The sequence below is a fragment of the Calidris pugnax genome, unplaced genomic scaffold, assembly GCF_001431845.1.
Source record: "Calidris pugnax isolate Ruff unplaced genomic scaffold, ASM143184v1 scaffold54, whole genome shotgun sequence".
Taxonomy (NCBI): Eukaryota; Metazoa; Chordata; class Aves; order Charadriiformes; family Scolopacidae; genus Calidris; species Calidris pugnax.
Window position 1 is genome coordinate 6,039,481 of NW_015090864.1, and position 25,884 is coordinate 6,065,364.

At 43.4% G+C, this 25,884-nt stretch overlaps 1 protein-coding gene across 5 annotated transcripts in view; it reads right to left on the bottom strand.

The window, feature by feature from the left end:
* The window catches only part of PRKAG2 (protein kinase, AMP-activated, gamma 2 non-catalytic subunit), a 235,339-nt gene that overhangs the window by 99,239 nt on the left and 110,216 nt on the right, over positions 1-25,884 (bottom strand). The window contains exon 1 of one of the 5 annotated variants that reach the window (XM_014945027.1): positions 19,616-19,736. The exons of the other annotated variants lie outside the window; for them this stretch is intronic. Coding sequence (XP_014800513.1) covers positions 19,616-19,721 — 106 coding nt within the window. The 5' untranslated portion in view covers positions 19,722-19,736. Of the gene's footprint in view, positions 1-19,615; positions 19,737-25,884 lie in introns of those variants that run through there. 5 annotated transcript variants of the gene reach the window in all.

The following is a 25,884-nucleotide window of genomic DNA, read 5'->3' on the forward strand; positions in this document are numbered from 1 at the left end:
CAAAATCTGAAATCTTCATTTCCCCTCTCTCTCCTTCTAAGCATTATACACATTAACACCCCGATCTGATATGAAATTCAGCAGCACACTTTCTTGAGCATCCTTTTAAACTTCATAAGAGAAAAAAATCTGGGCAGACAACATGCTGACTGCAATAAAGAGCATGTCTGTACCACAACCAAGAGATGTGAAACTGCAACCGTGCAGCCACCTGGCCTGCCAACACCTTGGGGTATTTATGCAGGTGGCTGGCTGAAAGCTCCCTGCCACAGGGCTACCTCCTCTAACTAAATTAAAGCCTGCTCTGTGCACCTGCGAGGTGGCTGGATGTAATCACTGTGTCAGAGACAGACACACTCACACAGTCCATCAGATTTCCTCTGAGTGGGCCACCTAAAAGAATTAAAATTGTGCTGGTTTCCTCTCTGTGTGCTCAGCAATTTCTGCATCATTGTAAAATTAAGGATTATCCTATGTGTCCATTTGGTTTTCTCAAACACAAAATATAATCTCATATTTAAAGGGATACAGCACCCACAGAATTCCCATTCAGCACAGAAATGAAAAGCTTCATCTAAATTCAACTCTGGATACCCCCAGTGAATTTGCTGGAGCTATAGGACTGTTGGATGTATATGTTCCCATGCTCATTCAAGGTGCTGAGCACCCCCGGGACCAGACCAACCACATAAACATAATCCCACTATGGTTAACAGGACCAAATGGGTCAGAGTGTGTGATGTTGTACAAAGCCAAACCCATATAGTGTTGTTGGGAGATAAAAGTAATCTGAACAATGTAAATGAACCAACTAAGATACTCTCCACTAAATGCTATAATTAGTCATTATTTGAAATATTTAAAGGGATACAGCACCCACAGAATTCCCATTCAGCACAGAAATGAAAAGCTTCATCTAAATTCAACTCTGGATACCCCCAGTGAATTTGCTGGAGCTATAGGACTGTTGGATGTATATGTTCCCATGCTCATTCAAGGTGCTGAGCACCCCCGGGACCAGACCAACCACATAAACATAATCCCACTATGGTTAACAGGACCAAATGGGTCAGAGTGTGTGATGTTGTACAAAGCCAAACCCATATAGTGTTGTTGGGAGATAAAAGTAATCTGAACAATGTAAATGAACCAACTAAGATACTCTCCACTAAATGCTATAATTAGTCATTATTTGAAATAATGTCCTTTCCACAAATGAGTAAAGCTAAAAAGATTATTTACAGAAGCATATAGTTATTAAAGATTTGGTAAATTAAAAAAAAAAAAAAAAAACAAACCATGTTCTAATTATCAAAATATTAGCACTAGTAACTAAATCACTGTTCAGCAGGAAGTCAGTTTGTCCCTTGACCCTTCATAAAACTATTTCAACTGGAAAAAGGAGCAAAGAGCTCTGCAAATGCATCTGCCCACATGAAACCCATAGCACAAAACACTATCTTCTAAACACTATACAGACAGAAAACTGACACAGTTGAAGGCATCCTACAGCAAACCAGCCCCTGGGTTACTTGCTTTGTAACCCAAGCAGGAGATCATCTCTAATGTCCTTTCCACAAATGAGTAAAGCTAAAAAGATTATTTACAGAAGCATATAGTTATTAAAGATTTGGTAAATTAAAAAAAAAAACCTTAAAAATAATCTGAACAATGTAAAGGAACCAACTAAGATACTCTCCATTAAATGCTATAATTAGTCATTATTTGAAATAATGTCCTTTCCACAAATGAGTAAAGCTAAAAAGATTATTTACAGAAGCACATAGTTATTAAAGATTTGGTAAATTAAAAAAAAAAACCAAACCACGTTCTAATTATCAAAATATTACCACTAGTAACTAAATCACTGTTCAGCAGGAAGTCAGTTTGTCCCTTGACCCTTCATAAAACTATTTCAACTGGAAAAAGGAGCAAAGAGCTCTGCAAATGCATCTGCCCACGTGAAACCCATAGCACAAAACACTAACACTACACAGACAGAAAACTGACACAGTTGAAGGCATCCTAGAGCAAACCAGTCCCTCGGCTACTTGCTTTGTAACCCAAGCAGGAGATCATCTCACCTACCCCCAAAAGTCTTCTCAAGCAACAAGTAGGTAAAATGAGTGATAGGATGCCAACAGGCACAAGAGAAATGAGAGATCAGCAATGGTAACTTAAAAAGGACCTTAAATTTGTTCCACAAAAACTACACTGCCCTGGGAGATCAGCAACAGTAACTTAAAAAGGAGCTTAAATTTGTTCCACAAAAACTACACTGCCAAAGGTAAGCCAGCCAGTAGACTTGTCCCCTTCATCTGAGCAGAGAAGTGCACCAAACCACGTTCTAATTATCAAAATATTACCACTAGTAACTAAATCACTGTTCAGCAGGAAGTCAGTTTGTCCCTTGACCCTTCATAAAACTATTTCAACTGGAAAAAGGAGCAAAGAGCTCTGCAAATGCATCTGCCCACGTGAAACCCATAGCACAAAACACTATCTTCTAAACACTATACAGACAGAAAACTGACACAGTTGAAGGCATCCTACAGCAAACCAGCCCCTGGGTTACTTGCTTTGTAACCCAAGCAGGAGATCATCTCACCTACCCCCAGAAGTCTTCTCAAGCAACAAGTAGGGAAAATGAGTGATAGGATGCCAACAGGCACAAGAGAAACTGGGAGATCAGCAACAGTAACTTAAAAAGGAGCTTAAATTTGTTCCACAAAAACTACACTGCCAAAGGTAAGCCAGCCAGTAGACTTGTCCCCTTCATCTGAGCAGAGAAGTGCAATGTGAAATAGCAAATTTAAAGTTTCAGTTCTGGTTTTGATACTGAATCCATCCCAGCTGAATTCCTTCATCTCTCTGTGGCTCAGGCTCATCTTCTGTAAAAAGGTGGAATGAAGATTGAACGTGCTGTAACTACCCCAGACCAGGGTACCTTAGGGTAGATTGAGAAATAGATCACACAGACTCTTTAGAACTGCTACAATTGAAATATTTAGGCAAAATTTGTTTTGGGTCAGTAACACTATGAATGTTATGTGTAGGTCCAATTAGTCTTTTTCCACCTCTCCTATTATTAACACCAGTCCTGCTCCAGTCCCCCATAACACCCCTTTGTTACCATCTTACCCTATTGAAAATGGACTATTTGTGCTCCTTGCCCTCCCTGGCGGAGGCTGTCTTCGCTGCCACTGTTACCCAGGATTTACTCTATGATGTGATTTCTTCCCTGTGAATGAGAGCAAAAAAAAAAACCACAAAAAAAACCCAACAAAACCAGACCTACTGCCTTCAGCAGCGGCACCTTGTGCTTCAGCTGCAGCCTCCCTGCCATGGTTTGAATTTGAATGTCAGCAGCAATCCCCTCCTTTCCCTCCGAGCAAAGCAGCTCAGCTCTAAAGCATCTCTTAATCTAAGTCAGAAACCCCTGCATGTGGGGGGAAGTAAGCTGGGGTGACACCCAAGCTGCCAGCGCAGCAAAGACTACTCCGGTTTTCACCTGCTACAATAATTCCTCTTCTTGTATCAACTCATTTTCCCGAACAGCCTCTCATAAGGGGTTTTAAAATTGCACCAGGCAGTTTTTCTTTCAGCGTGTCTTTTCTCAAGGTTCAAAGGAGGTCTAGGAGACTGAGGGCAAGGAGGGAATCAGTCTCCATCATCAGATGCAAAATACTGCGTTTGAATACAATTCTGCTATTTTTTTCTTAACGTCCTTCACAACGCCCGAGTGAGCAACACGGGGCTGAGACTTGTTACTTTTCCAGCGTGTTACATTTGTCATCTCATATTTCTGTTTAACAAGAAGGCATCTCCTCAGTGCCTTTGATGAAGAATATTATTGCAAAGAACATAATCAGCTTCCCCTGCATCTTCTTGTCCTGAGACGTTCCTTTTGCCGCTAGATAATGGAATAAATCCAAGATTTCCATGTGAGTTCCTGTTTTCAGTCCATCGGGTAACAGTGTGTTCTCGTGTCTTAACTGTGTGCTCTTCAAACTGTCTCCTAAATTGCAGGCACTGAAGCTCCCTTCACATTTCCTCTTCTTCGAGATGCCAGGAGGAGCTCTGCCACCCGCCTTTACTGTGCTCTAAGCAGTGAGGAGGTTTGGCCTGGGATAATGAGCCTGAGTTTTAGAAACCAAAAAAGGGAGACAGACCTGTCCCATGTGCCTTTAGACCTGCATATAGGACTTTCTTTTTTTTTTTTTTCCATCTCCCTCTCTCAAGTTGTCATCCTGAGAACTGAAACATCCAGCTTTCCATGGTAGGAGGGTTGGGTGGCGTAACCCCATGCGGGACAGAGGTCTGCTCCATGGCACCTGAGCTGGCACTGAGGGTGACTTGTAACCATCTGAAACATTAAAACAGGCAGAACTTTTGCCAGCTCATTTTAGCCGATTAACAGCTTTTGGGAGGAGAATGTTTTTAACATATAAAATAATATCTTTTTAATATATATAATTATTTTCCAGGAACAGCTTAAAACTATATACATTAAAGAATAGTTTTGATTAGCTGGGTCTGCCTTACGGTATATGTCAGGACAGCTCTTGTCTTTTAAACCTTTAAAGTGAACAGCTCTACATTTCAAGTCTCACGTATTTCTGCCTCATTTTCTTGCCACAGTGAGAAGGGACACCAGGCATGGGCAGGGGCTGAATATGGGGACTGAATTGCCTCACACCAGTGGCTTGTCCAGGCCTTTCTCCTCCTCCGGGCAGGAAAGGCACAGTAGCCATCCAGGGCTGCGATTAAATTTAGGATCAAACTTTGCTGAACTTGTCCTACTCATCACTTCTAACCTTCCTTTTATCTGCTCAGCACTTCACACCTTCCCTCTGCAACGTCAGCCTTTTGCTTTCAGTCTCTCCTTATACCTTGATAACCGTGATGCTAATCAGAATAGGGGAAGATAAGAGTCAAGGAGGATTTAGATAGAAAACCCCGAGGCTGGCCAGAAGAATAACCTAGTGACAGGCAGATTGCTTATTTAAGGAATCAATAACAATTTAGAACATTGAAGCAGTATGAGGATCACAAAGTGAGGCTCCCTTTGTGGTTATTAGTTACTTTCACAACATCTTGATGAGATGGATCAATATTATCAGAATCGTACAGATGGGAAAAGAGGTTTTCTATCCCAATTGCGGTCTCTCCATCATCAAATTGTCCTTTGTTATGTCTGGAGACTATGAGGGCCTACCATATATCAGTGATTTTCTCCATGGCACATATGCATCTATATGCCTCCTCTACCTGCCACACCACCTCACACAGTAACTGAAGGTACTGTAGCTGTCACCTCCACGCTGGAACAGGTCTAACCAGGCATGGAGACACCCCAGTATGAACTGGCATGCTGTCAGGGAAGCACTGCTCTGACAGCAATTTGCCCACGGTTATAGTATATCAGGAAGGAAAAAAAAAAACCAAACCACCCCAACAACTCATTTGCACATAGAAGGTTTTTTTCCTCAGCTAGAGGAATGCAAATGCCACGCAGCCTTTACATTGTCTCCAACGGTTTGGCTGATTATCGCAACTCTAATTCCAGTTCACACAATCCACACAGCACTTTCTTATTATGGATGTGCTGCTGACATGCACAAAGACTGATTAGATAGTTAGGCACAAGCCAAGGAAATAATAAATATGCAACTCCAGTTTTCAGAAAATTATTTTACTACAGGGTCTTGTGTGCACAGTTGAATTTCTCTTCAGAGTTTGATCTCTGCCCTTTCTTAGCAAAAAAAAATGTTCCAGCTATCGAGTTAAATCTTCCAAATTGATAAATCACATCATAATATTCTTCAGGTTTATCATTCTCCCATCTGTTAGACAGTGACCTGTTCCTGACTATCCTTATCACAGCTCTTACAAAGCTACCTGCCTTCCTAATCCTATCAGTGGGCCAAGAAATCTTCCAAATTGATAAATCACATCATAATATTCTTCAGGTTTATCATTCTCCCATCTGTTAGACAGTGACCTGTTCCTGACTATCCTTATCACAGTTCTTACAACTGTGCCTTCCTAATCCTATCAGTGGGCCAAGAAATGCCTTATATATGTGTCCCACCTTGCCAATGTAGGAACTCCTTGTAATCAGTATAGGAGAAAACTCCACCACAAAGGCCAAGCACACTTCTTTTCAGGTAAGGAGCCACTTGGGTGGCTAAGAGAAGTCTTCTGGTGACATGCCAGAGGGGTCTGGCTATGAGTGGACAGTTTACACAGGTAAGTGGATGGGTTGCATGATAAAAGTAGCCTACTCTTGGAGCGAGCTATACTGGTCAGGCCCCAAGGTGGCATCAGTGGTGGCCTTGTCCTGTCTAACTGGTCACTCATGGACTGTGCTGAAAGGCAGTTTCATAATGCAAAGGTGCAGTCTGAGTCCAGGCCGTACACTGCAATAGATGACCATAGGTTTCTATTGACCAACCTCAAAGAAGACTCAATAAAACTAGAAAAGGCTGATAAGGTTGATTGAAGGTATGGAGTAACTTTTCGGTTTAGGAAAAGATGACTCCAGGAAAGGGTATGACAGAGGTCTGTAAAATCAGGCATGAGATGGAGATGGAAAACAGGGAAGGGAACATCAGACGAAAGCAGCAGGTGAGAGGCTCAGAACAGATACAAGGAAATACTTCTGATATATTACGTTCTTAAACAGCAGAAGAAGTGTTGTTGTAGGTGCTAGAAGTTTCGTTTTGAAATGCAATTGGGCAAGACCATGGAATCAAAATGAGTCAAGGTCTACCAAAACCAGCTTTAGCTCAGGATGTGAGTTACAAAGTGCTAGAGGCTGGGAGAGCGTAATGGGAAACATCCTCACATTCTTGTCCTGTTCTTATACTCCTCCCTGTACCTTTGTTACTGGCTGTTGGCACAAAGAGAGACTGATGTGGACGGATAATTATCTGACCTGGTACATTCATTCTTGTGTTATAACTGAAAAAGAATTTCAAAGCAGTAAAAATAGTAATGTAACTTCACACATAAGAAGGTGCCTTAATTCTAGTGCTATGATTATGATTAAATACTTGATTTTCTATATCCTAAACTTACCATTTGTAAAATTCTACTAATGGTGCCCACCTTTTAAAGATACTCCAAGATCTACAACTGAGCAAATAATACACTGAGGAATTACCCATGTTACTAACAAAAACCTCTCAGCCACCTGAGTGTGTGCTGGGGCTCAAGTCCAAATAGTCAAAGCTCTGTGACCAGGAATTACCCATGTTATTAACAAAAACCTCTCAGCTACCTGTGTGCTGGTGCTCAAGTCCAAATAGTCAAAGCTCTGTGACCCTTAAAACAAGATGTAAAAAGACATCGGGCATTAAGTTTGATTTTCAGAAGCTGTCACTGAGTATGTAATGCCTTTTGAGGTCAAATCCTCCTTTTTGTGTTGATTTTGGAATCTAGAACAGGGGGGGCTTGGGCTGCTGTTTTCAGAAGCGTGAAGAGTCAAGTCCAAACCTACGTGGCCTGTTTATGGTTACAAGATGTTGCAACATCCGTGACAGGATCAAAACTGGTGGATTCCTGACTCCTATCAGGAAGGAAGGTAGGGAGGAAAAAGCAAGCTGGAATTACACTGCCTGCGATGCAGAGAAGGTTTATCCAAGTCACCTTTAAACACAACCCTCGGATAAGCCATGTCAGCACAGCTGCAAAACTTGCCTGGGAAGCAAGGTAAATTACACACTCCATTACAGGGCAGTTAGGAAGCTACTATTCTCCTTTAAATTAGTTATTAGCTAATTTGAACTTGGCTTCTGTAGGGTTATTTTGCAGAGCAGGGGCTGCAGTCGAGGCACGCTCATATCTATGTGGTCACCCAGGGTTGGGGCAGTGCCGTGAAGCTGCCTTGGCAGCTGGTCAGCTGCAATGGGACTCATGCTATTCCCATCCCTGCAGAGAGAAAAAACCACACTGCTATCATGATCTCTTCAGTCTAATTCTTTTCTAGTTTAAGCTTGCTTTTCCTCCATGAATGTAACCTCCTAGCTCGAATTTTCAGCTGCGAGCAAGCACCCAGTGTATCGTTCCAGGTCCTGACCAGGCACCAGCTGCCTCCAACAGGAGCAGCATCTCTCCATCTCCCAGACAGTTTTGTAATTAAATTTTAAAGAGTGCTGCCCACTCATGTTTTTTGTAGTAGGTTTTCATTTCAGCTGGTGGCTTACTCCCATAACATAATCATTTCTCTACAACTCTCCTCAGTTATGATTAGTTTTGTCAATCCTAAGTATTACAATTTTTCTGTATTAGGCTCCTACCTCTCAAAGTTAGTTTATTCTGTTGGAATTTCTTGTAGGGAATTTGCTGCTTCGCTTTGTGCTCTGTATTAGACTGGTGTTTATTTTGGGAAAAATCTGTAATGATTTACAATAAGAACCTTGTTTTACAACCCTTCCGTTTTAAGTTCAAATAGACTTCACATAGTCTCCAGTTTTCCTATTACCGCTGCCAGGAAGGATCTCCATAAAGTTTTAAAGAAGGACCTGGCTGATAGAAAATAAAACTCTGGTATCCTTTTAGGAAGGAAGAAAATAAACCCAAATCTGACAGCAATAGAAAGTTGTCACCTGCTGTAAGGAGGATATTTTATTGTAGCTCAGTGGAAGCAGAGAGAGAAAGAAGAAACACTTCTTCTGGAGAAAGAAACAGCACTTCTTTCGTAGCCTTGCCAGCTAAGTGAGGTGAAAAACAGTTTACTTCCATGAAAATATTGTATGGGGAGAACACTGGTACCAGGAACTCTGCTCATTCAGATGAGCATGTACAGTGACCAGGTTCATTTGCTCTCATCTCCTTCTCATTAATGGCTGTGTGTTAGAGACACCCATCCAAACACACAGGTTGATGAAGCTCTCACTCCCCAAACAGCCGTGGCAGTGGGCCATATTCAGGCCCGGGGTAGGCTTATGGGCTTCACATTGCTGGACCTTTTCAATGAATGATTTTCTTCTGTTTAAAAAAACCTACACTTCTATTTTCACATCCCTGTGCCTCCTGTTTGGGAAGACACTTAGGATTTCTAATTACTTTGCAGTCCAGTTCCTTCATAGGATTAAAAACTGATCAAAAAGAGCACCCAGTGAAGAGGTGAAGAATATGGGTCAGATCCCCAGGTGGTGTAAAAGCAGTAGATCTCAAGAGAGGTAAAAAAACATAGTAAAAACTAGTTCTAATTTTTTTCCCCTTGTAGTAATATGCCTTAAGCTGGAAAAGAATGGTGGGAGTTGGGGGTCAGCATTGTCTCAGATCTTTGCACAGGCATTCTGCTGGGATGGAGCACGTCACTGTCAGAAGCTGCTTATCTTAGTCCTAAGGAACTAAAGGTAAAAAATACAATTCATAATACTAAATGAAAATAAAAATTAGAATATACAGGGCAGGGGCGGTTAAGTGCCTACACACTTCAATATCAGCTATGTCTGCAAATTGTCAGCCCAAAAAGGTCCTTAAAATAATCTGGCCTTTTATCAAGAGCAAACTCTCGCTGCCTGATAATGCTGAAAACACAATGCTAATTCCAGCCATTTCTGGAAGCTAATTAACCCTTTCCTGAGCATCATATATGCCTGTGATATATGAGCTATCTTCATGCAAATTCGGTTCTTTTCCCATCAAAGGCATTTTCAGTTAATTCTGTAGCTCTTCACCAAGCTTTTCATCTTGTTGCTATTTTGCCTTCACACCTACTGCCCTATTTTCACAAGGATTTATTCCGTTCCCTTCAGATGTAAGCACTAGCTGGGTTTGGAGGAAAATAAGATCAAGTATCATTTGCACTTCCCTTACAGAGGACCCTGTCCCCGTCAGGGGCCAAAACACTCAGCTCCCATTAACTTCAATGGGAGATAGTGGCAAAAAAAAATTGGCTTAGCTTTTTTTTAAGGTTTGGGCCCCTTACAGATTTTTGTAGATACCAGTAACAATTTCATTAATGAGTAGCAATTTTGATAACTTCCACAAGGGCATCGAGGGCTATCGGGTCTAATGACAGAGCTGCAGATCTGCTTACTCAGAAGATAAGATCTTTTACACATCTTAACCAATCTAAGCAACATCCCACATGTTTTTCAGCATCCCCTTTGTGCTGGGCGATAACTGCAAACACACCCCTCTGATAAAAAGTAATGCATGCCCTTTGCTAAAGCTTCAAACCCACCGACACGGTGGGTTTCTGGATTCAAGAAATACCCTTCAAATATTTGTTTTACATGCTAGATTATTTATAAGAGGTTTCAAACGCTCCAGCCCTCAGTAAATAGCTGACTCTACAGCTCTCGCTGTCACTGCCCCTTTTGATTTCCTTTGGTTTTCTTTCCTTGAGATCAAGGTGATCTATTTTTAGTGCAGGGACTGGTTAAGTGAAGAGTTGCTATAGTGACAGATAGCTGATACAAACCCAGTCCCACTGCAGTTCCTCCGGCTGGTAAATGAACACTACCCAAAGTGGGGCAGCGGCCGGGGGTGCCCAGACACCTCTCAGCTCAGGGCTGTGTTAATTACTGCCCAGGACTCTCAAGGTCAAGCTTACTGGATATGAAATAGCCCGAAGGCAGCCTTTTGTATGAAACGCACATCTCGCTGCCTTTGTTGGCCCATTGAACTCTTTGGTGTTGGTCCAGGGCTTTGCAGTGGTCTCCTTCTACTGTTCTGCACGAGCAGCCCCACCTGCCTCTACCTGAGAAGTCACTCCGTTCTTGAAAATTTCTCAGAAGAGAGCAGTTGTATGCCAACAGTGAGAATTGGGTGGGAAAAGATGCACAATCAGGATATTGCAACTTCAGCTTTCCTTGCAACTGAACAGCTGAGCATCACAGAAATGTTGGTTGGAAAGGACGTCTGGAGGCCTCTTCTCAAATCTCACACTCAAAGCAGGTCTGGTATCGACCAAGACCAGGCCAGCCATGGCTTTGGCTAGCTGAGTCCTTAACACCTCTGAGGATGGAGAGGCCACAACCTCTCTAGGTTACCGGTGCCAGTGCTGCACCACCCTCTTGAGGGAGCTTTTGCTAACATCTAGTCTGATCCTTCTCACCAAAACCTTTTTCACCAAAATCTTTTACTCCTTTTTCTACCACCTGCCCCTGCTAAGAAGAATTTGGCTCTATCACCTTTGAAACTACCTGAAGGGTAGTTTCAGGCTGCAATTAAATTGCCCCTTAGCCTTCTCTCTGCTGGACAAAAAAAACACAGTTTCCTCAACCTCTCCTCACAGATACCCAGACGTCCGCTCTAGGTGTCAAAACATGTTGGTAGCTCTCCAGGGAAACCCTCTCCGGTTCCCCAGCATTTTTCTGATGGGGGGACCAGAAATAGGACACCCTATTCCAGGTGCAGCCCCACCAGCCCCAGGTGGAGGGGGATAATAATCTCCTTTGACTGGGTTGCTCTGTTCCTCCTCATGTAGCTCGGTATGGGGTTCACCCTATTGGTAACAACAGCACATTTTTGGATCATTTTCCAGATAATATTCACCACAACCCCAAGTTCTTCTCATTGGGATTCAGTCATCAGTGCCCAGCGTGTACTGCTGCACGGGCTCATCTCACCCACCGTGTCAGTAATGAACATTATCGGTCCCCATACTGATCCCTGGGTGGTGACCACCCCTAAATTCAGGTATGTCCCTTGGGAAGTGTCAATGCTATTCCAGCTTCTCATCTTCTCAACTCAGACCGTCTCTCAAGGAGGCACAATCCTCACATCTGAACACCCACCCGACTTTTGTTGCCACAAAAACCTCTCCGTTGCAGACTTTTCATCTCACACATGCCTCCATTTGATTTCCTACTGCATTTCTCCCTCATCTATATTTCTCAAATTGATTTCTTGCCCTGTTCTTATTTATTATCTCTAATTATACTATATACGAGCAGCGGAGATGTCACAAATCATCTGTTCCTCTCCGGGAGCATCGCCTGCCAGGAAAGGCAGGATCATTGCAAGACTCCTGTGTGTGCTGCCGTAATTCTTGCACTGACTGAAATAAAACCACGGGGCCAGATGGGCAGGGTCTGTTAAACAATCTGGTGACTGTAGCTCCCAGCGTGTCAAAAGGGTCCTTGTTACCCCACGGAGGATACAAGCACTGGGAAGCAGCTGTTTTCCAATGCCTGGAAAAAAACTCTGAAGAAACAACAGGATGCTCTTAATTAATGTCAGTTAATCCCATCGTCCCTCCTCCAGCTAAATCGCCCCGACTTTATCAAAGGAGGAGGAGAAAAAGGAGAGGATGGGAACTCTTTAGAGCAAGCGGGCGATGCAGCGCTGGGCTCTGTCCTTACACCAAGTCAGGCTGTCTGACCTTTCCAGCGTGGAGATTTCAAGCCTCTAAGCCAAGCCTGCCAGCCCCACAGTGATATCTCACAGAGCAGCCCTTCATCTCCCGAGACCTACGCCTTCGCAGTTCAGTACGACCCTGCAATGACAATAAAATGGCTAAAACAATTTTGAGGCATTAAGCCCCGCTGCTCCCAGCACTTTTAAGTCCTTGAATCGCTTTTAGGTGCGACAAGAATAAAGGTGAAAGTAGAAAACAGCTGAATCCCGGTAATTCCTGGGATTTGCTGATCCAATAAACCTGACAAACAAACTGCCTTAACAACATCTTTGAAATTGCACTCTTGGGCAATTCACTGAAACTTTGAGCAAGGAGTCTATAGTCCAAAACATTGATTTCTAATTAAACAAAAGCACACACCTACCTAAATGCTACTGTCAAGAGGAATTTTAGGCTGTGAAAACAGTTTCGGGCTTGATATTTGCCTTTAAAGCCTGGCAACAGCATTTGTAATATAGATGCATGCAAATATAAATAAATTGTGGTCTAGCTTAGCACATGCAAATCAAGCAGAAAGTCAGACAAGGACAACAGCTTCTTATACAGATATTCTTCTTAAAGTCAGAGCCCTTGAAAAGTACAAGTGAAAGAAGGAAGGAAAAAAACCTGGTGCAATAAGGCTGAGAGTGCAATTTTGATCATACATGGAAATCAGTAATTCCAGTGATTTTTGGCACATAGATTGGGAGCCTCCAGCATTCAGCATGAAGACACTCCAGGTTGCATTGTTTAAGTTGAGATGTCATGTATGGAAGCCTTATCTACATTATTTTCTTTTCACCTCAAAAATGAATCAGGTGATAACTATATCACAAAGTAACTGAGACAGGTTTCCAGCCTTATATACACATCAGAAGTGACCTGGTACCTGAAGGCAGCAGAAGTGAAGGATGGAAAAGGGAAATCCTGATAAATACATAAATATCATCTGCTTTCAGAAACAGGCAGTGTCTGCATCTGCTTTTGCTGGCAATCAGTGCCCAGCTTCTTTCTGCCTCACTTTCTTCTCTTCCACCTCAACAAACCCCTCCTCATAGTTGTGTGTCACTGCCTAGATGCAATCCCAAGATTTGCTTTAGCTTTCTCTCTTTCAGGAATAACGTTCATCCTGCTGTTCCCAATGACACTATTCGAATAGCAGCAGAATTCAAGTAACCTTAAGATGATGAAAAAACTGAAGCCTCTATGATGGTGCTGGGCCTGGGGGACAAATACCTGCAGCCACAAGCACCAGAAAGGACCGTAACCAAGTGGACTCCTCCCTGATGGGAGCTCTCCCTGCCCCAAACCTGTACAGTTCGTAAAATAGGCTGCCAAAAGGGAGACTGGCCCCGCTGGTCTCACCCACCATGTTGTTGACAAAAGCACGTCAATGCTGAGTAATTCAGTCATTTATAGTAATACAGGTATTTTTACTCAAACTTTGCAGTGAGACACACAGAGCTGCCTGGAGCAGAGCTGGGAAGAAGCGCTGGTGGGCAGATCCATTTGCAGCATCGATCTGTAAATCTGTGCCTCAGGACAACATACTGTGCTTTCACATGTATAACCTGTCCTTCACACAAAAATAACTTTCTTTGAAAAGAAATTATTTGGAGAATTTGCATTCTTGGACAATTCATCACTGGGGCAAAGAGTCTATATCTTCTTTAAACCCACAAAGGGCTGCAGAGGAAAGATGCTGTTGGGCTCTGCACCAGGAAGGGGGCAAAGGTAGAGTCTGGAGCAAAGCACTCTGCTCAATATACCTCCATTTCAATTTCCACCACATCACTGGAGGTTTTCTGAGGTCTGCTACTATCTGAATTTACCATTACCTGGTTGAAAATACCTTGCTGATTTTATTGCTTCATGGTCACAGTCCTTTTCCCTCCATTCAGAATGCTTCAGAGCTGTGCACAAAGCTGGGATGCCCCAGAAAGCAGCAGCACGCTGAATGTAAGGAAGCAGAAAATGGTAAAATAAAAAGTCTCAAACATTTCATCAGGTTCATCACCGGTTTTCTTCTTCCTCACAAACATCTGTAGAAATTTCACAGCTTCTAGGTCTCAGAGCTCTCTGTAGTACAAGATTAATCGGTACTGATCAGCCAGGGCTGCACATTTTCTAAAACCACTGTCAGCTCAACAGAGCGTGAAAACCAGTTAGAGAAAATCATTAACAAACCAAAGCAGTCTCAGTTTCTCATGCCCAGTCTCTGATGCTGGCGATTTTAAGCTGCTTTTCAGAAGCAATAGGATTTTGTTCTTTCGGTTGGTTCATAGCAGCCGTTGGAACACGCAGCGACCTCCTCACTTTCATTTTTTTCTCCAGAAATTTGCACCATGGTTTCTCCCCCACTGCCTCATAACAGAAACATCCCATCAGAATTTAAAAAAAAATAAATCTCTGCTCTGGTCCTCCCACAAGCAGCCTCACCTGCTTTGGGGCAAAGCACGGGATGAGCTGCAGCTCCCCAGGCTTGAGGAGCAGAAGATCAAGTCCTGTCTCCTTTTGCAATCACTTCTCCATCCTCCTCCCACACATTTTCTGTCCCTCCTTGTCAGTGCAACTATCTTGTGCCAATAAATGATGATGTGAGCCAGGCTGAAATATCCCCTGGATTTCCATTTGAACTTGGAGAGGTTGTGAATCCCCTGCTCTTTGGTTTGGTGTATGGACTGCTGTCTGAGCTGGTCGCTTCCTATGGCACGTCAACTCATCGTGGTGACCACTGACGCAGTCACCACATCTCCGCTGTGGGGAAGGAAGAGTATCATTTCCCTAATAATTGTATGCTTTACATACAATCCACAGTAACCCCCAGCTCCAGGGGTCTGGAAAGGATGATGGCAAGCTATGGAAGAAGCCCTTTGAGTTTTTGACTGAGAGGGAAAGGAATTTCCTCTGTGGTTGTTTATTTAAAGATATTTTAAAATACGGCACCTCCCAGATCTGCTCTAGACCCTCAGCAGCCATCCATCCTACAGTGGTTCGCAGGGATATGAGATAAAATACGTGCACTGAGGGTCACCAGCGTGGCTACAGCAAGTGACAGAGTGACTCGGGGACAATCCCCTGCCCTGCGCCTGGGGACCACCCTATTCATATACATGGGGGGCACAAAGCATGTTTGCATGTGTATGTGTTGGGTCTGAGTCATTCAGCAGGCTCATTCCTAATGTAGTCCTAATTTGCAGCTAATTGTAACAGCCGGCAGGGAAATTGTCCTCAAGAGTGTTACTGAGGTGGGACAGGTCAGGGGCGAGGGGCAGCGCTGAGGTTTGCGTGGAGCCCCTTGGACTCAGTTTATCAGGGCTCAGCTTTGGCCCCTGCTGATTCAAATCCACAGCAACAAACCCCAAGAGGAGCAGCACGGACAAGGAGAAGCTCCTGGGCATTTCCATGTGGCTGAAAGTCTCCAAAATGAGCGGTTAAAGGCTAAATGCCTGGGCACAAGACAGTGCTGGGGGTCACAGCAGCCATGTGTGTGCAGAGCGGTTCCTTCCCCGGGCACTCACAGCTCGGGGAGGGAAGAAACACTTTTAACTTTATACCTTTTGCATGTGTCATTCAATCCTTCACGGAATAGATGGTGTCCTTTAAAGGGCAGAGCTGGGGCCAAAATGTTGTCCCCTTCAGAAATGCCACAGAGCCTATCTATTTACACAGCAAGACCCAGGCAGGCAGAGGAGCTGCCAGCAGCCCGCAGGCAAGCAGCAACTGCAATAGGAAGGAGGAAACTCCACGGTGGTGATCCAGAGGTTGGAGAAACTTTGGATAATCCCAGTGCTTGGCCCTGCCAAAATCATGTTGCATAAATCAGCTTCCCCGCTGTTTGGTGGATAGCTGAAGCTTTGAGGTCTCTCTGGTGGCTGCTCCTTGCCCGGAGCAAAGCTGTGGGCTCTCTGCCTTCACCCCACAGCTCTCTGGGCTCTCGTTTGCTCCTGGTTCATGCTTTTCTCTTTCCCCTCTCTCTGTGTTTTCTTTTTCTGTTTGGCCATACTAAGGTCTCCTCTTGCTGTTCACTTGGCATCAAAGGACTGTAAGGCTCCAAAACCAGATATGCCCATCCTTGGCAACACCGCCCTCCACTTCTCTACCAGCATGAGAACCTCTTCATCGGTGCAGAGGAAGGATGGGGTTTAGCTCAATCAATACACAGCAGAAAGCACTTCTTGATAGCTTTAGTTGCAGTGCCCTGATGGTATCTACCCCCGGGAAGATGAGGAGCTGCACTGCCCAAAGCCTATTGACAACAACAAGAGGACTCTTTCTCAAAAAGAATTACAGAGATGGTCACAAAAAAACCAGAAATTCCAGGCTCAACTAGTCCAGGTAACAGAGCACCCCTGAGGACTCTTTCTTAAAAAGAATTACAGAGATGGTCACAAAAACCCAGAAATTCCAAGCTCAACTAGTCCAGGTAACAGAGCACCCCTTTCCAAGGCATTAGGGGATTTTTTTCGTCTCCTTTCCTTTTCCACCCCTTTCTCAATAAAATCCAAGCTCATTCAGCAACAGGGAGGCCGGCAGGGCAGCACGGCCACCCCGGGAGACCGGGCTGGGAAAACTCATGTTGGATTGCCCTCATTCATTTCTCAGCCCTGATGACAGACAGCACCTAAAGAAGATGCACCAGTGCATGACCAAACCTGATGAGCCACCAAGTCTGGTTCCTACCAATGCTCCTGCACATCACTCCTGATCATAAAACCTGCTGAGCGACGGCGGTTCCCTTGAGAGCTGTTAGTAAGGCATAATAGCTACAAGACACAGATTAAATCTAGCAAATAATGCAAAGCCTTTGTTTTGACATTTCCCTGCAAATAATTAAGGCCTTTTGGGAAAAAAAAAATAAAAAGCTGCATTTGCAAGTGTTAACCTTTTTCCCAAAAGGAATCCCGACTCCGCTGGGATGGGAGAGGCAACCCCCGCTGCAGTGCATCTGAGGAAAGCTGTAACTCAGACACATCCCATTTTGCTTTTTCCTGCTTCTTGTGACTTGGTAACTCTCTGTTCAGGATGAGAATGAGATGCAGGGAGCTGCCCAGGTCATGCCCTCACAAGAATGGCATCTGCACAGGCTGTAGAGCAAAAACCATACAGAGAACTCTGCTTAATGCTCGCTGAGTACCACTGGAGTGGGCTACAGAGCTGGATTAGTGGGAAGGAGGATAAGAAGGAATACATTTTTTGGCATTTCTGGCATTACACTTTCAACTTTTTTTTTATGATGGTCACAAACATTACACTTCTATCTAGCTGGTACTCTTGGTGCAGGACAAATTATCTTCTCTGTGGAGGAAAGTAAGTACAGGGTTTAGAGTTAGATGCTGAAGAAGACTTGCAACACTATGTTTGGTGCTTCCAGCTGTGAATCCTTTTGTTGGCTATTCCCATCTCGCTGATGAAACCACAAGAAGAAGGAGAATTAGTGGCTCAAAGTGCCATTATTCACTCAATCAACAAATCACATGTGTTTCTGCCTAGGTGAGAATTTAGCGGGTTTAATTAGAAATTTGGAATAAATTTTACATCTGGGCAATCCATAAACTAAATTTTCCCCTCTTCTTGCATAAAAAATCACACCTGTTTCTGCCTAGGTGAGAATTTAGCGGGTTTAGTGGCATTACACTTTCAACTTTTTTTTTATGATGGTCACAAACATTACACTTCTATCTAGCTGGTACTCTTGGTGCAGGACAAATTATCTTCTCTGTGGAGGAAAGTAAGTATGAGGTTTAGAGTTAGATGCTGAAGAATCCTTGCAACACTATGTTTGGTGCTTCCAGCAGCAAATCCTTTTGTTGGCTATTCCCATCTCACTGATGAAACCACAAGAAGAGGGTGAATTACTGTCTCAAAGTGCCATTATTCACTCAATCAACAAATCACACCTGTTTCTGCCTAGGTGAGAATTTAGCGGGTTTAATTAGAAATTTGGAATAAATTTTACATCTGGGCAATCCATAAACTAAATTTTCCCCTCTTCTTGCATAAACTCAGTAACCTGTCTTTTTGCATCTTGCTGACACTGTGAATCTCCAAAGACTTGGGTCATATCTCATTCACATCACCTTGACCTTACTGCCACTCCAACAGGAACCCTCAGATGGGTTTAGGGGAATGCAGAACGAGGCACAGTACCTTAGATTTAAAAAGCACTTAACTGTACAAAACAGGAACAAAAGGAGAAGCATTTGCAAGAAATGTAAAAACAACACAACCAGCCACTAAATAAATTGCAAACCCTCAAATAATAGAAAAACAAGCTTTCTGGGCAGCCACCTATCCATCAATAGCAACTTCCCACCACTAAATCTATATGTACCTCTCTGCACCATCCATATGGTCCAACACTACTCATACCTTCGTCATTCTGCTGGATTTAACGCAGTGAGTCCTGACTGAGAAAGAGTATAAAAGAGCTTTGCCTACCAGTTGTACGAGTCAGCCTCTCTAAACTATGCCTTATCCGGCTGATTCAGTGTAACACCACTTTTAAACCTCTTAGTCACAGGGCAGAATCTCTCAGCAGCACTCATGGTCTTCGGGGAACCACAGAGTTGTAAAACAGCTACTATTAGTCCATGTAGGAAATGCATTAAACCTTACATCCTTCACTTTTCCTAAGAAATAAGTCCATATCCTGTCGGAATAATGCTTATCTCCTGGCCAGCTGATCCTTACGTGACTCACAGACTCTCTGACACACACAGCTCAGCATCTGGACTGGAGTTAGCACTCAGTGACCAGGAAAAACTTCTGATTAATGGAGAAAGGTCCTTAATTGCAGCTCAAACACAATTATAATGACAAGTGCAGTATCAGAAAGATATGTTTTTAAATGCATTACTTACCTGACTGATAAGCAATTTTTCTCTACTTAAAATTCACCTTTCAATATATAATGTTAGCCCTAATTTAGCATTTTGTTACCATTCTTCAGTTAAAGTAACATTAGTTAACAGCCCTTTTTGAATCTATTTCATAGAATTTACTGTAAACCTTCCTGGAACAGCATTCTGTTCCTAAAGGTTATATCTGACGTGTGCTACAAGTGTCAGCCCAGATGTTCATCTCTGGTGCAAACCAACACAGAAATAACCTCCAGGCAAGAAGCGCCCAATTCAGTCAGTGAAACTGGGAAGCACAATCTTGTTGTTTGATTATTCGTTATCCCACACACACTGCCCTCTCCCAAAGACCAACGTCCCTCCTTTTTGGATGGGTAACACGGAGGGTCCCTACCGAACAGGCCACGAGGGTCAGACTGGCGTCTCTCCGAGCTCTTGCACTGCTCCTTTCTCTTCTTGCTCCCTCTAAAGCTACCGAAACGCTTCATGAGCTGCAACATGCGCTTTGCGGCGGCAGCTGTCGGTCATGCCCAGGATTGAAGAAAAAAAAGCAGCATGAGTGGGAAGGAAAGGTGTCTCTTACACCAGCTGCCCAGGTGTGAGAAAATAAAGCTCCAGGAAGATGGTGTGGCCGTAAGTCAGCCCAGCTCGCCCGCCGGCGGGTCAGCTCCGAGGCGCTTGGTTGTGGTCCTTGCGATGAGCCGCCCCGCAGGAGGTTGCCAAACCTCACACGCCGGGTGCTTCCAGCCTTAATTCCAGCATACAGGAACTTGCCTGCAAGTGTCCGTGGCCACAGGGAGAAGTTCAAAGTCTGCCCAGCTTGCAGCTGCAGAGCTCTTATCCGCCAGCCGTCAGGAGCCTCGGAGACCAAAGAAACGTTTCCCAGTGGATCAGCTCATGCGGAAAAGGTCAGGAACCGCCTGATAAGCTCCCTCGTTTGAAAAAGACTAACTATGCAAAGGAGCCACAAGCCCTCTTGAAGGGAATTGTCATGTGCGGCTCGGCATGGTGACTCTTTAAAAAGGGCTGTAAAAGGAAACCACCCCTGGACAGACAATTCCTGGCAGCGAGCGTCCCGGGCACACTCGCACCCTGACATGACATCACCCAACTATTTTGATTCATGTGTGCTGGGGCTTCGCAGCGACAGCACAGTCCAGCTGCCTATCGATGAGCTCCGCAACGCCCGGCCCTCCGCGACTAATGACTAATGGATTAATGGCAACAAGCCTCTGCCAACTCATAAAAAGAAGGCTGATACTTTCTGGAAACCCTAGCTGGACTGACGGGCTGGACTTTCTCTAGTGACATGTCCCCTCCATGCTGTGTATATCCATATGCTCTGCATAGATTGCTCCATTCAAATTTGCTGTTGGCAAAGCAAAAGGCACCCGGGACAGCTGTTTGTAACACAGTTGAAATCCACCTCGTGGTCTTTTCAATGAGACAAACATTCACAGGACTGTTGCTCATCCCAGCCGGCCGGGGTGTATTATCTTAGGCTCTGAGTCTATACATTTAGAGCTGTTTATTTTAGGAAAGGGTTGAGCAGTGTGGGCTAGATCTTGAGCGGCTGGAAAGGGGTGCAAGCACGAACCAAGGCATGGTCAAACTATCGTAGTCAACCTTCCTGACATAACAGTAAACTTTTTTTTAAATCAAAAGCTTTTTTTTTTAAAGTCCCAGAGCACCAGCCTTTCCTCTGGACATCACTGGAACTTGAAGCACAGATCTTTCAAAAATCAAACCCTACAAGAGTAATGAGAGTCTTATCTTTTAAATTTCTAGGAGGAATTAAAAGTCGTATCACCTTTTTCCTCTCCAAAGAAGCGTGCCTTTTTCTTTGTGCCCATTTCTCCTGGGACTTAATGTCATTAGAAAGGAAAAGAAAAAACCAGCTATGAATAGTGCAGAAAAGACCTTTATCAGCACAGATTTCAGGCAAGCTGTGGTTTCTCAGAAAGATGGCTGTCACCCAGGCATCAATGCAAGGATGTCCCAGGACTTCAGGGACCCCAAATAAAGGTGCAGAGATGACAGCAGTTCCTCTGCCACCCTCAGCTACTGCTATGGAGGGCATGGAAGAAGACAGTACAGAGGGCACCTTTGTTCTTCCACTTAGTGACCAAGATAATCAAATTACTAATAAAAAAGACACTTGATTATCTCCCAGACAGGGCTCTCACTGAGATCCATGTGAGGAACCACAATAATTCATTTAAGGCTCTTTCCAGCCTTTCTCCTCTTGACTTGTCCTCCTACTTTCTTTTACCCCCTTCTTTGTGGCCCTGTTTCAGCTCTGCAAGTGAAGATTCCAGTGCTTTTCAACAAGTAACGATCTTTGACATAAAACAGCCTGCTAGCACAGTGCTTTTAGAAAGCCCCTTCTCCAGCCCCTCCCTTGAGGTTCACAGTTCACCCAGTGCAGAGGAAAACCTGGTGGAGCAATGGGAAGTGTTGAGAGACTGGCAGGGGAAAGTGTCAGTGTTACTTATATACTTGTTTTAACATAGTTGTAGGAAGTGTCAAGGTCTTCACACCCCGTTTGGCCTTGTGCAACCACCAGATTTACCTCTGCAAGCTTCATTTCCACTGTCCCTTTGCTTTATTCTGCCCCGTTAATGCAACCACAACTGAAGCAGTAGTCATAGTGGGACAAGCTCTGTCATTCCCCATAAGCACATGGACATGTGTCCCCATGGGCCAGGTCTCAACCTACTTCCATGAGACCCACAACCTTCACCATCCTTCCCATCTGAAAAATAGCTCCCCAGTAGCAAAACTGAATCTTGCTGCAATTTAAGCCTGCTGCTTCTTGTCTTATTCACCATTCACATCGAGAACATATTGTTCTCTTCTGCTCCGGAGCAGCCTTTGACATATTTGAAGACAGTTATCCAGTTCCCTTTTCAGTCTTTACTTGGCTAAAGACACAAGAAGTGCTGCCTACAACTCCAACGCAATCTGGACCTCAAGTTTCCCCTCCTCAGAAAAGCATTCTTCATTCTTCGGTGGCCAAAGGACTGCTGAGAATGACTTAATGTCATCAGAAAGCAAAAAATTTAAATCCCCTTTTAATGAGATAAAAATTGGTATTGCTTCAGCACGGAAATGGCCCCCTTTTTGTTAGAGGCCAAGGATAAATAGTAGCTGATGACCTTTTCAAGCAGGGCCATTGCACCAGGAGGGCTCATTTCCCCTTATTAAGGAAAACAGCAAGACCCTACTGTTTCTGCAGAGAGCTACCAGAAAATGAAACAACACCATTTAACAACTGACTTTCACAGTAATTTGTTAATAAAAGCACTAAGTGCTTTCAGTATGATCATTTTGTCTCCCACAGCTAATGGTCTAACAGATACTAGCACATTTACACCAGATACTACATCTTCTTAATGATTCCAGTGGAAGGATCTTATAAAACTAATAATAAAAAGCTGGGCTTCAAAGAGCTCCTTTGGGGCCATCTATGTTCTGGAGATTGAAAACACAAATCCCTTCCAAACAACCATGAAATGGACTCTTGTCAAGTTACTTTAAAGTCTTCCAAGTTAGTTATGGCATATAATGTTTCTTGAGCCGCATAAGGATAACACCATCCCCTTCCAAAAGCCATATGCAGGTGTGCTCTGAGAGGTATCAAGCTTAATAAAATTATTTGGGGGGAAGAAGGAAACAAAAACTCATGCATGTGTGTGAAATGCTTCCCTAGTCCTGCCGTATCTGCTGAGCTGGCCAGACCTGAGCCATTCCATGGCCACATAAGGAGAGGAGTCTCATGGCAAGAGTCACCTCCAATCCAACCCGAAAAAGCCCCATCCATGGCTGGGCTCCCTCTTCTCAATGCTTCTTGGTTCTCAGTTCTCCATCTCTCAGGGCAAAAGCACCTTTTGTACCTCTCCCCAGTGATTTAACGTGACTCTTCAGGCACAAACACAATAAAAATCTTCCTTTCTCTGGATGCAATGTGAAGATTTGTTCTATGAGGTAGAACTTGGGGGTGAGTGTTCAGATTTGGTCTCCAGATAGAATATATGGAAGATTCCATCACATCAACCAAGCTCAGCCACCACAGGGTATCTGACCCAGCCGTCAGAGTTTAGAAACACAAACTGATTCATCTGTCCCACGGAGGTGTAAACTCTGTGCCGTGGTGAAAATACTTCAAATGCTGCCAGTTTGAACCATTTCCTCACTTGTCCTTTTAACAGGAGATTTAACCCGATGTACAAATGCAGCAGCAGAGTGCGGGGCAAGCACCGGTGACCAGTTAGTCCTTTGAGGTTTTATTGCTGTGAAAATGGAAAAAACAATGCTTCCCTCCTTCAAATTTAGAGCTTATTTAGCACCAAACAGGAAGGCTAAAAAGAATATGTATCCCCCTAGCAACTATTAACGCTTCAACTGGCTTCAGACTGCAAATCAGCAAAATCAAGTATTTTCTTTTTCCTCATTGCTGAGAATTTCCTCATTCAAAATTCCCTCAGTATTTGCCATTAGTCACAGAAGTAAAGTTCAGATCCACCCTCAGAAGGGTAAAGCATGAATCATGATTGCATTTCTACATGGATCATGTTTCTCTGCCTTGTTGTCCATAAATATTTTCCTAGATCGGAATTTTTCTAAATTTCTCCTCTCAATTCTACAGACTGATGTTGGCAAAATTAAACATTTTCTATCCTTGTCAGTAGTGCTGGGACACACTTACAAGCCTCACTACACCAGACTAGTTTTAACTGCAACCCTCTTTCATATAAATAGAAAACTTGGAAAATATTTCAGAGTAACACACAAATAAATATGTAAAAGAGATTGTTGCTCTAAAAAAAACCACCCGCTCAAGACTACAAGTGATGCAATGCACAATAACGAAAAGGCTGTTTTGCCCGAACACCCTTTGCAGGCTGGTTGGGCAGAGCACACAGCCTGCATTTTCAAAGGGAAATAATACAAACTACCACTTTCTCCATCTGGTCCAAGTCCAGCTCACACCCCATAAAAGAATTGCAAGTTTATGACTCCAAGCTGGGCTCAATTACTTCCCATAATCATAACCAAGTGTTTCACTGCAATGAGTTTTTGTCTATATCCCTCTTTTTTATACTACTTTATGCTGCTTTCGCTGTGGATTAAAAAATATTTCAATCTCTGAAGCTGTCAGGCTGGCACTAAATTGGTTTTGAAAATCTGAAAGTTTAATTTTGCATCTTTTTAGCAGTCCCAAAGGTGCACACTAAATTTCCCAGAACTCTTGGTAAATTACTTATAAATTACATCCTGGCGTCTTTGTGATGTTTTTCTATCCTACCTTTCCAGAGCTTATAATATGAACCAGCAGGAATAGGAGTAACGGGAATGGCAGTGTTGGCACATTGGTGATTTCTAGTAAGAAAAACACTGTACTTCAGGCTCAGAGCACCTACCCAAAAGACCGATAAGCTGGGACTGACGACTATGATCCTATCCAAATGATAATTTTATCATTTCCCCACATCCTACTAATAAACTGTGGTGCATATGTTTCCAGCACTCACTTCTTTAGCAATTTCAGTTCGTAATGTGAAAAATGGAGCCCTTCTTATACACGCCGCAATCTGGCTGTGCTCAAAACAGCAAAACAGTATTTGATCCAGCAAGTACAGGATGTCTGGTGTGACAACACAACTCCTAAAATTTAATAAGTTCTCAGTTAGGGAAAATATCTCAGCAGTAACTTGTACAAAAAAAAATAGTAGAGGCAATAAAGTTTCTTCTAGAAATACTTCTAAGTATTTCTCCACTCGCACTTTTCTCATCTATTCTTGCTTCTCTTTCTTCTTGCTTCTATCAAGTCTTTCAACCATATCCATCCACTAAACCTTGAGAAGGAGATAGGATTCACTGGAACATCACAAATCTCTTTTTCATCCTCTTCTCGTTCTTCTTTCTTTCCCTCTTCCCACTTCTCATGCAGGATTGGAACGGATTCAATGATGGTAAAGTTGTAATGGGAATTGTAGAGCTGAACGAAATAAAGAATAAGTCTTTCAACCAGCACTGAATAGGTCGCAAACTGCATGACGTCAAATGAATAAAGCCACAAATTACTCCAAGAAAGTAATACATTAGGGATGGCCAGTACCTGAAGAGTGAAATTTATATCATTGTCCCCAAAATACAAGAGACTGAGAATCAAAGCGCCTCGACTCCACAGAAATATAGTCCTCCATGGCTTCTGCCTTAAGAGATTTATTTGGAAAGATGATAAAAACTCACTGAATTAGCAACAGTTTGCCCTGATCCTCAGCTGTCCATCATCCACAACCCCAGGCAGCATCCCTTCATTGCACAGCCACAGCCGCCACATCTGCAATTCAGAAGCTGGTAAGAACATTAGCAGCAAATCAGCTTCACACACACTTATTGCAGTTTTAACATTCACACGGGCACGGTTACCATAAAATATAACTTTAGTGATCAACATGCCCATTGGAAGCAATGCACTCATCCCAAAATCTAGATGGGATGATATGATTTCAAAATAATTTCAAGTTCTGTATCCCTCAACTCTCCACAATGAGCAGGTTCATCTGACAGCTGAAGCCAAGAAATTTGCTTACACACAAAATAAGATGACAAAGAGACTCTTCTCCTGACTCATTATTATTATCTGCTATTTTTGGT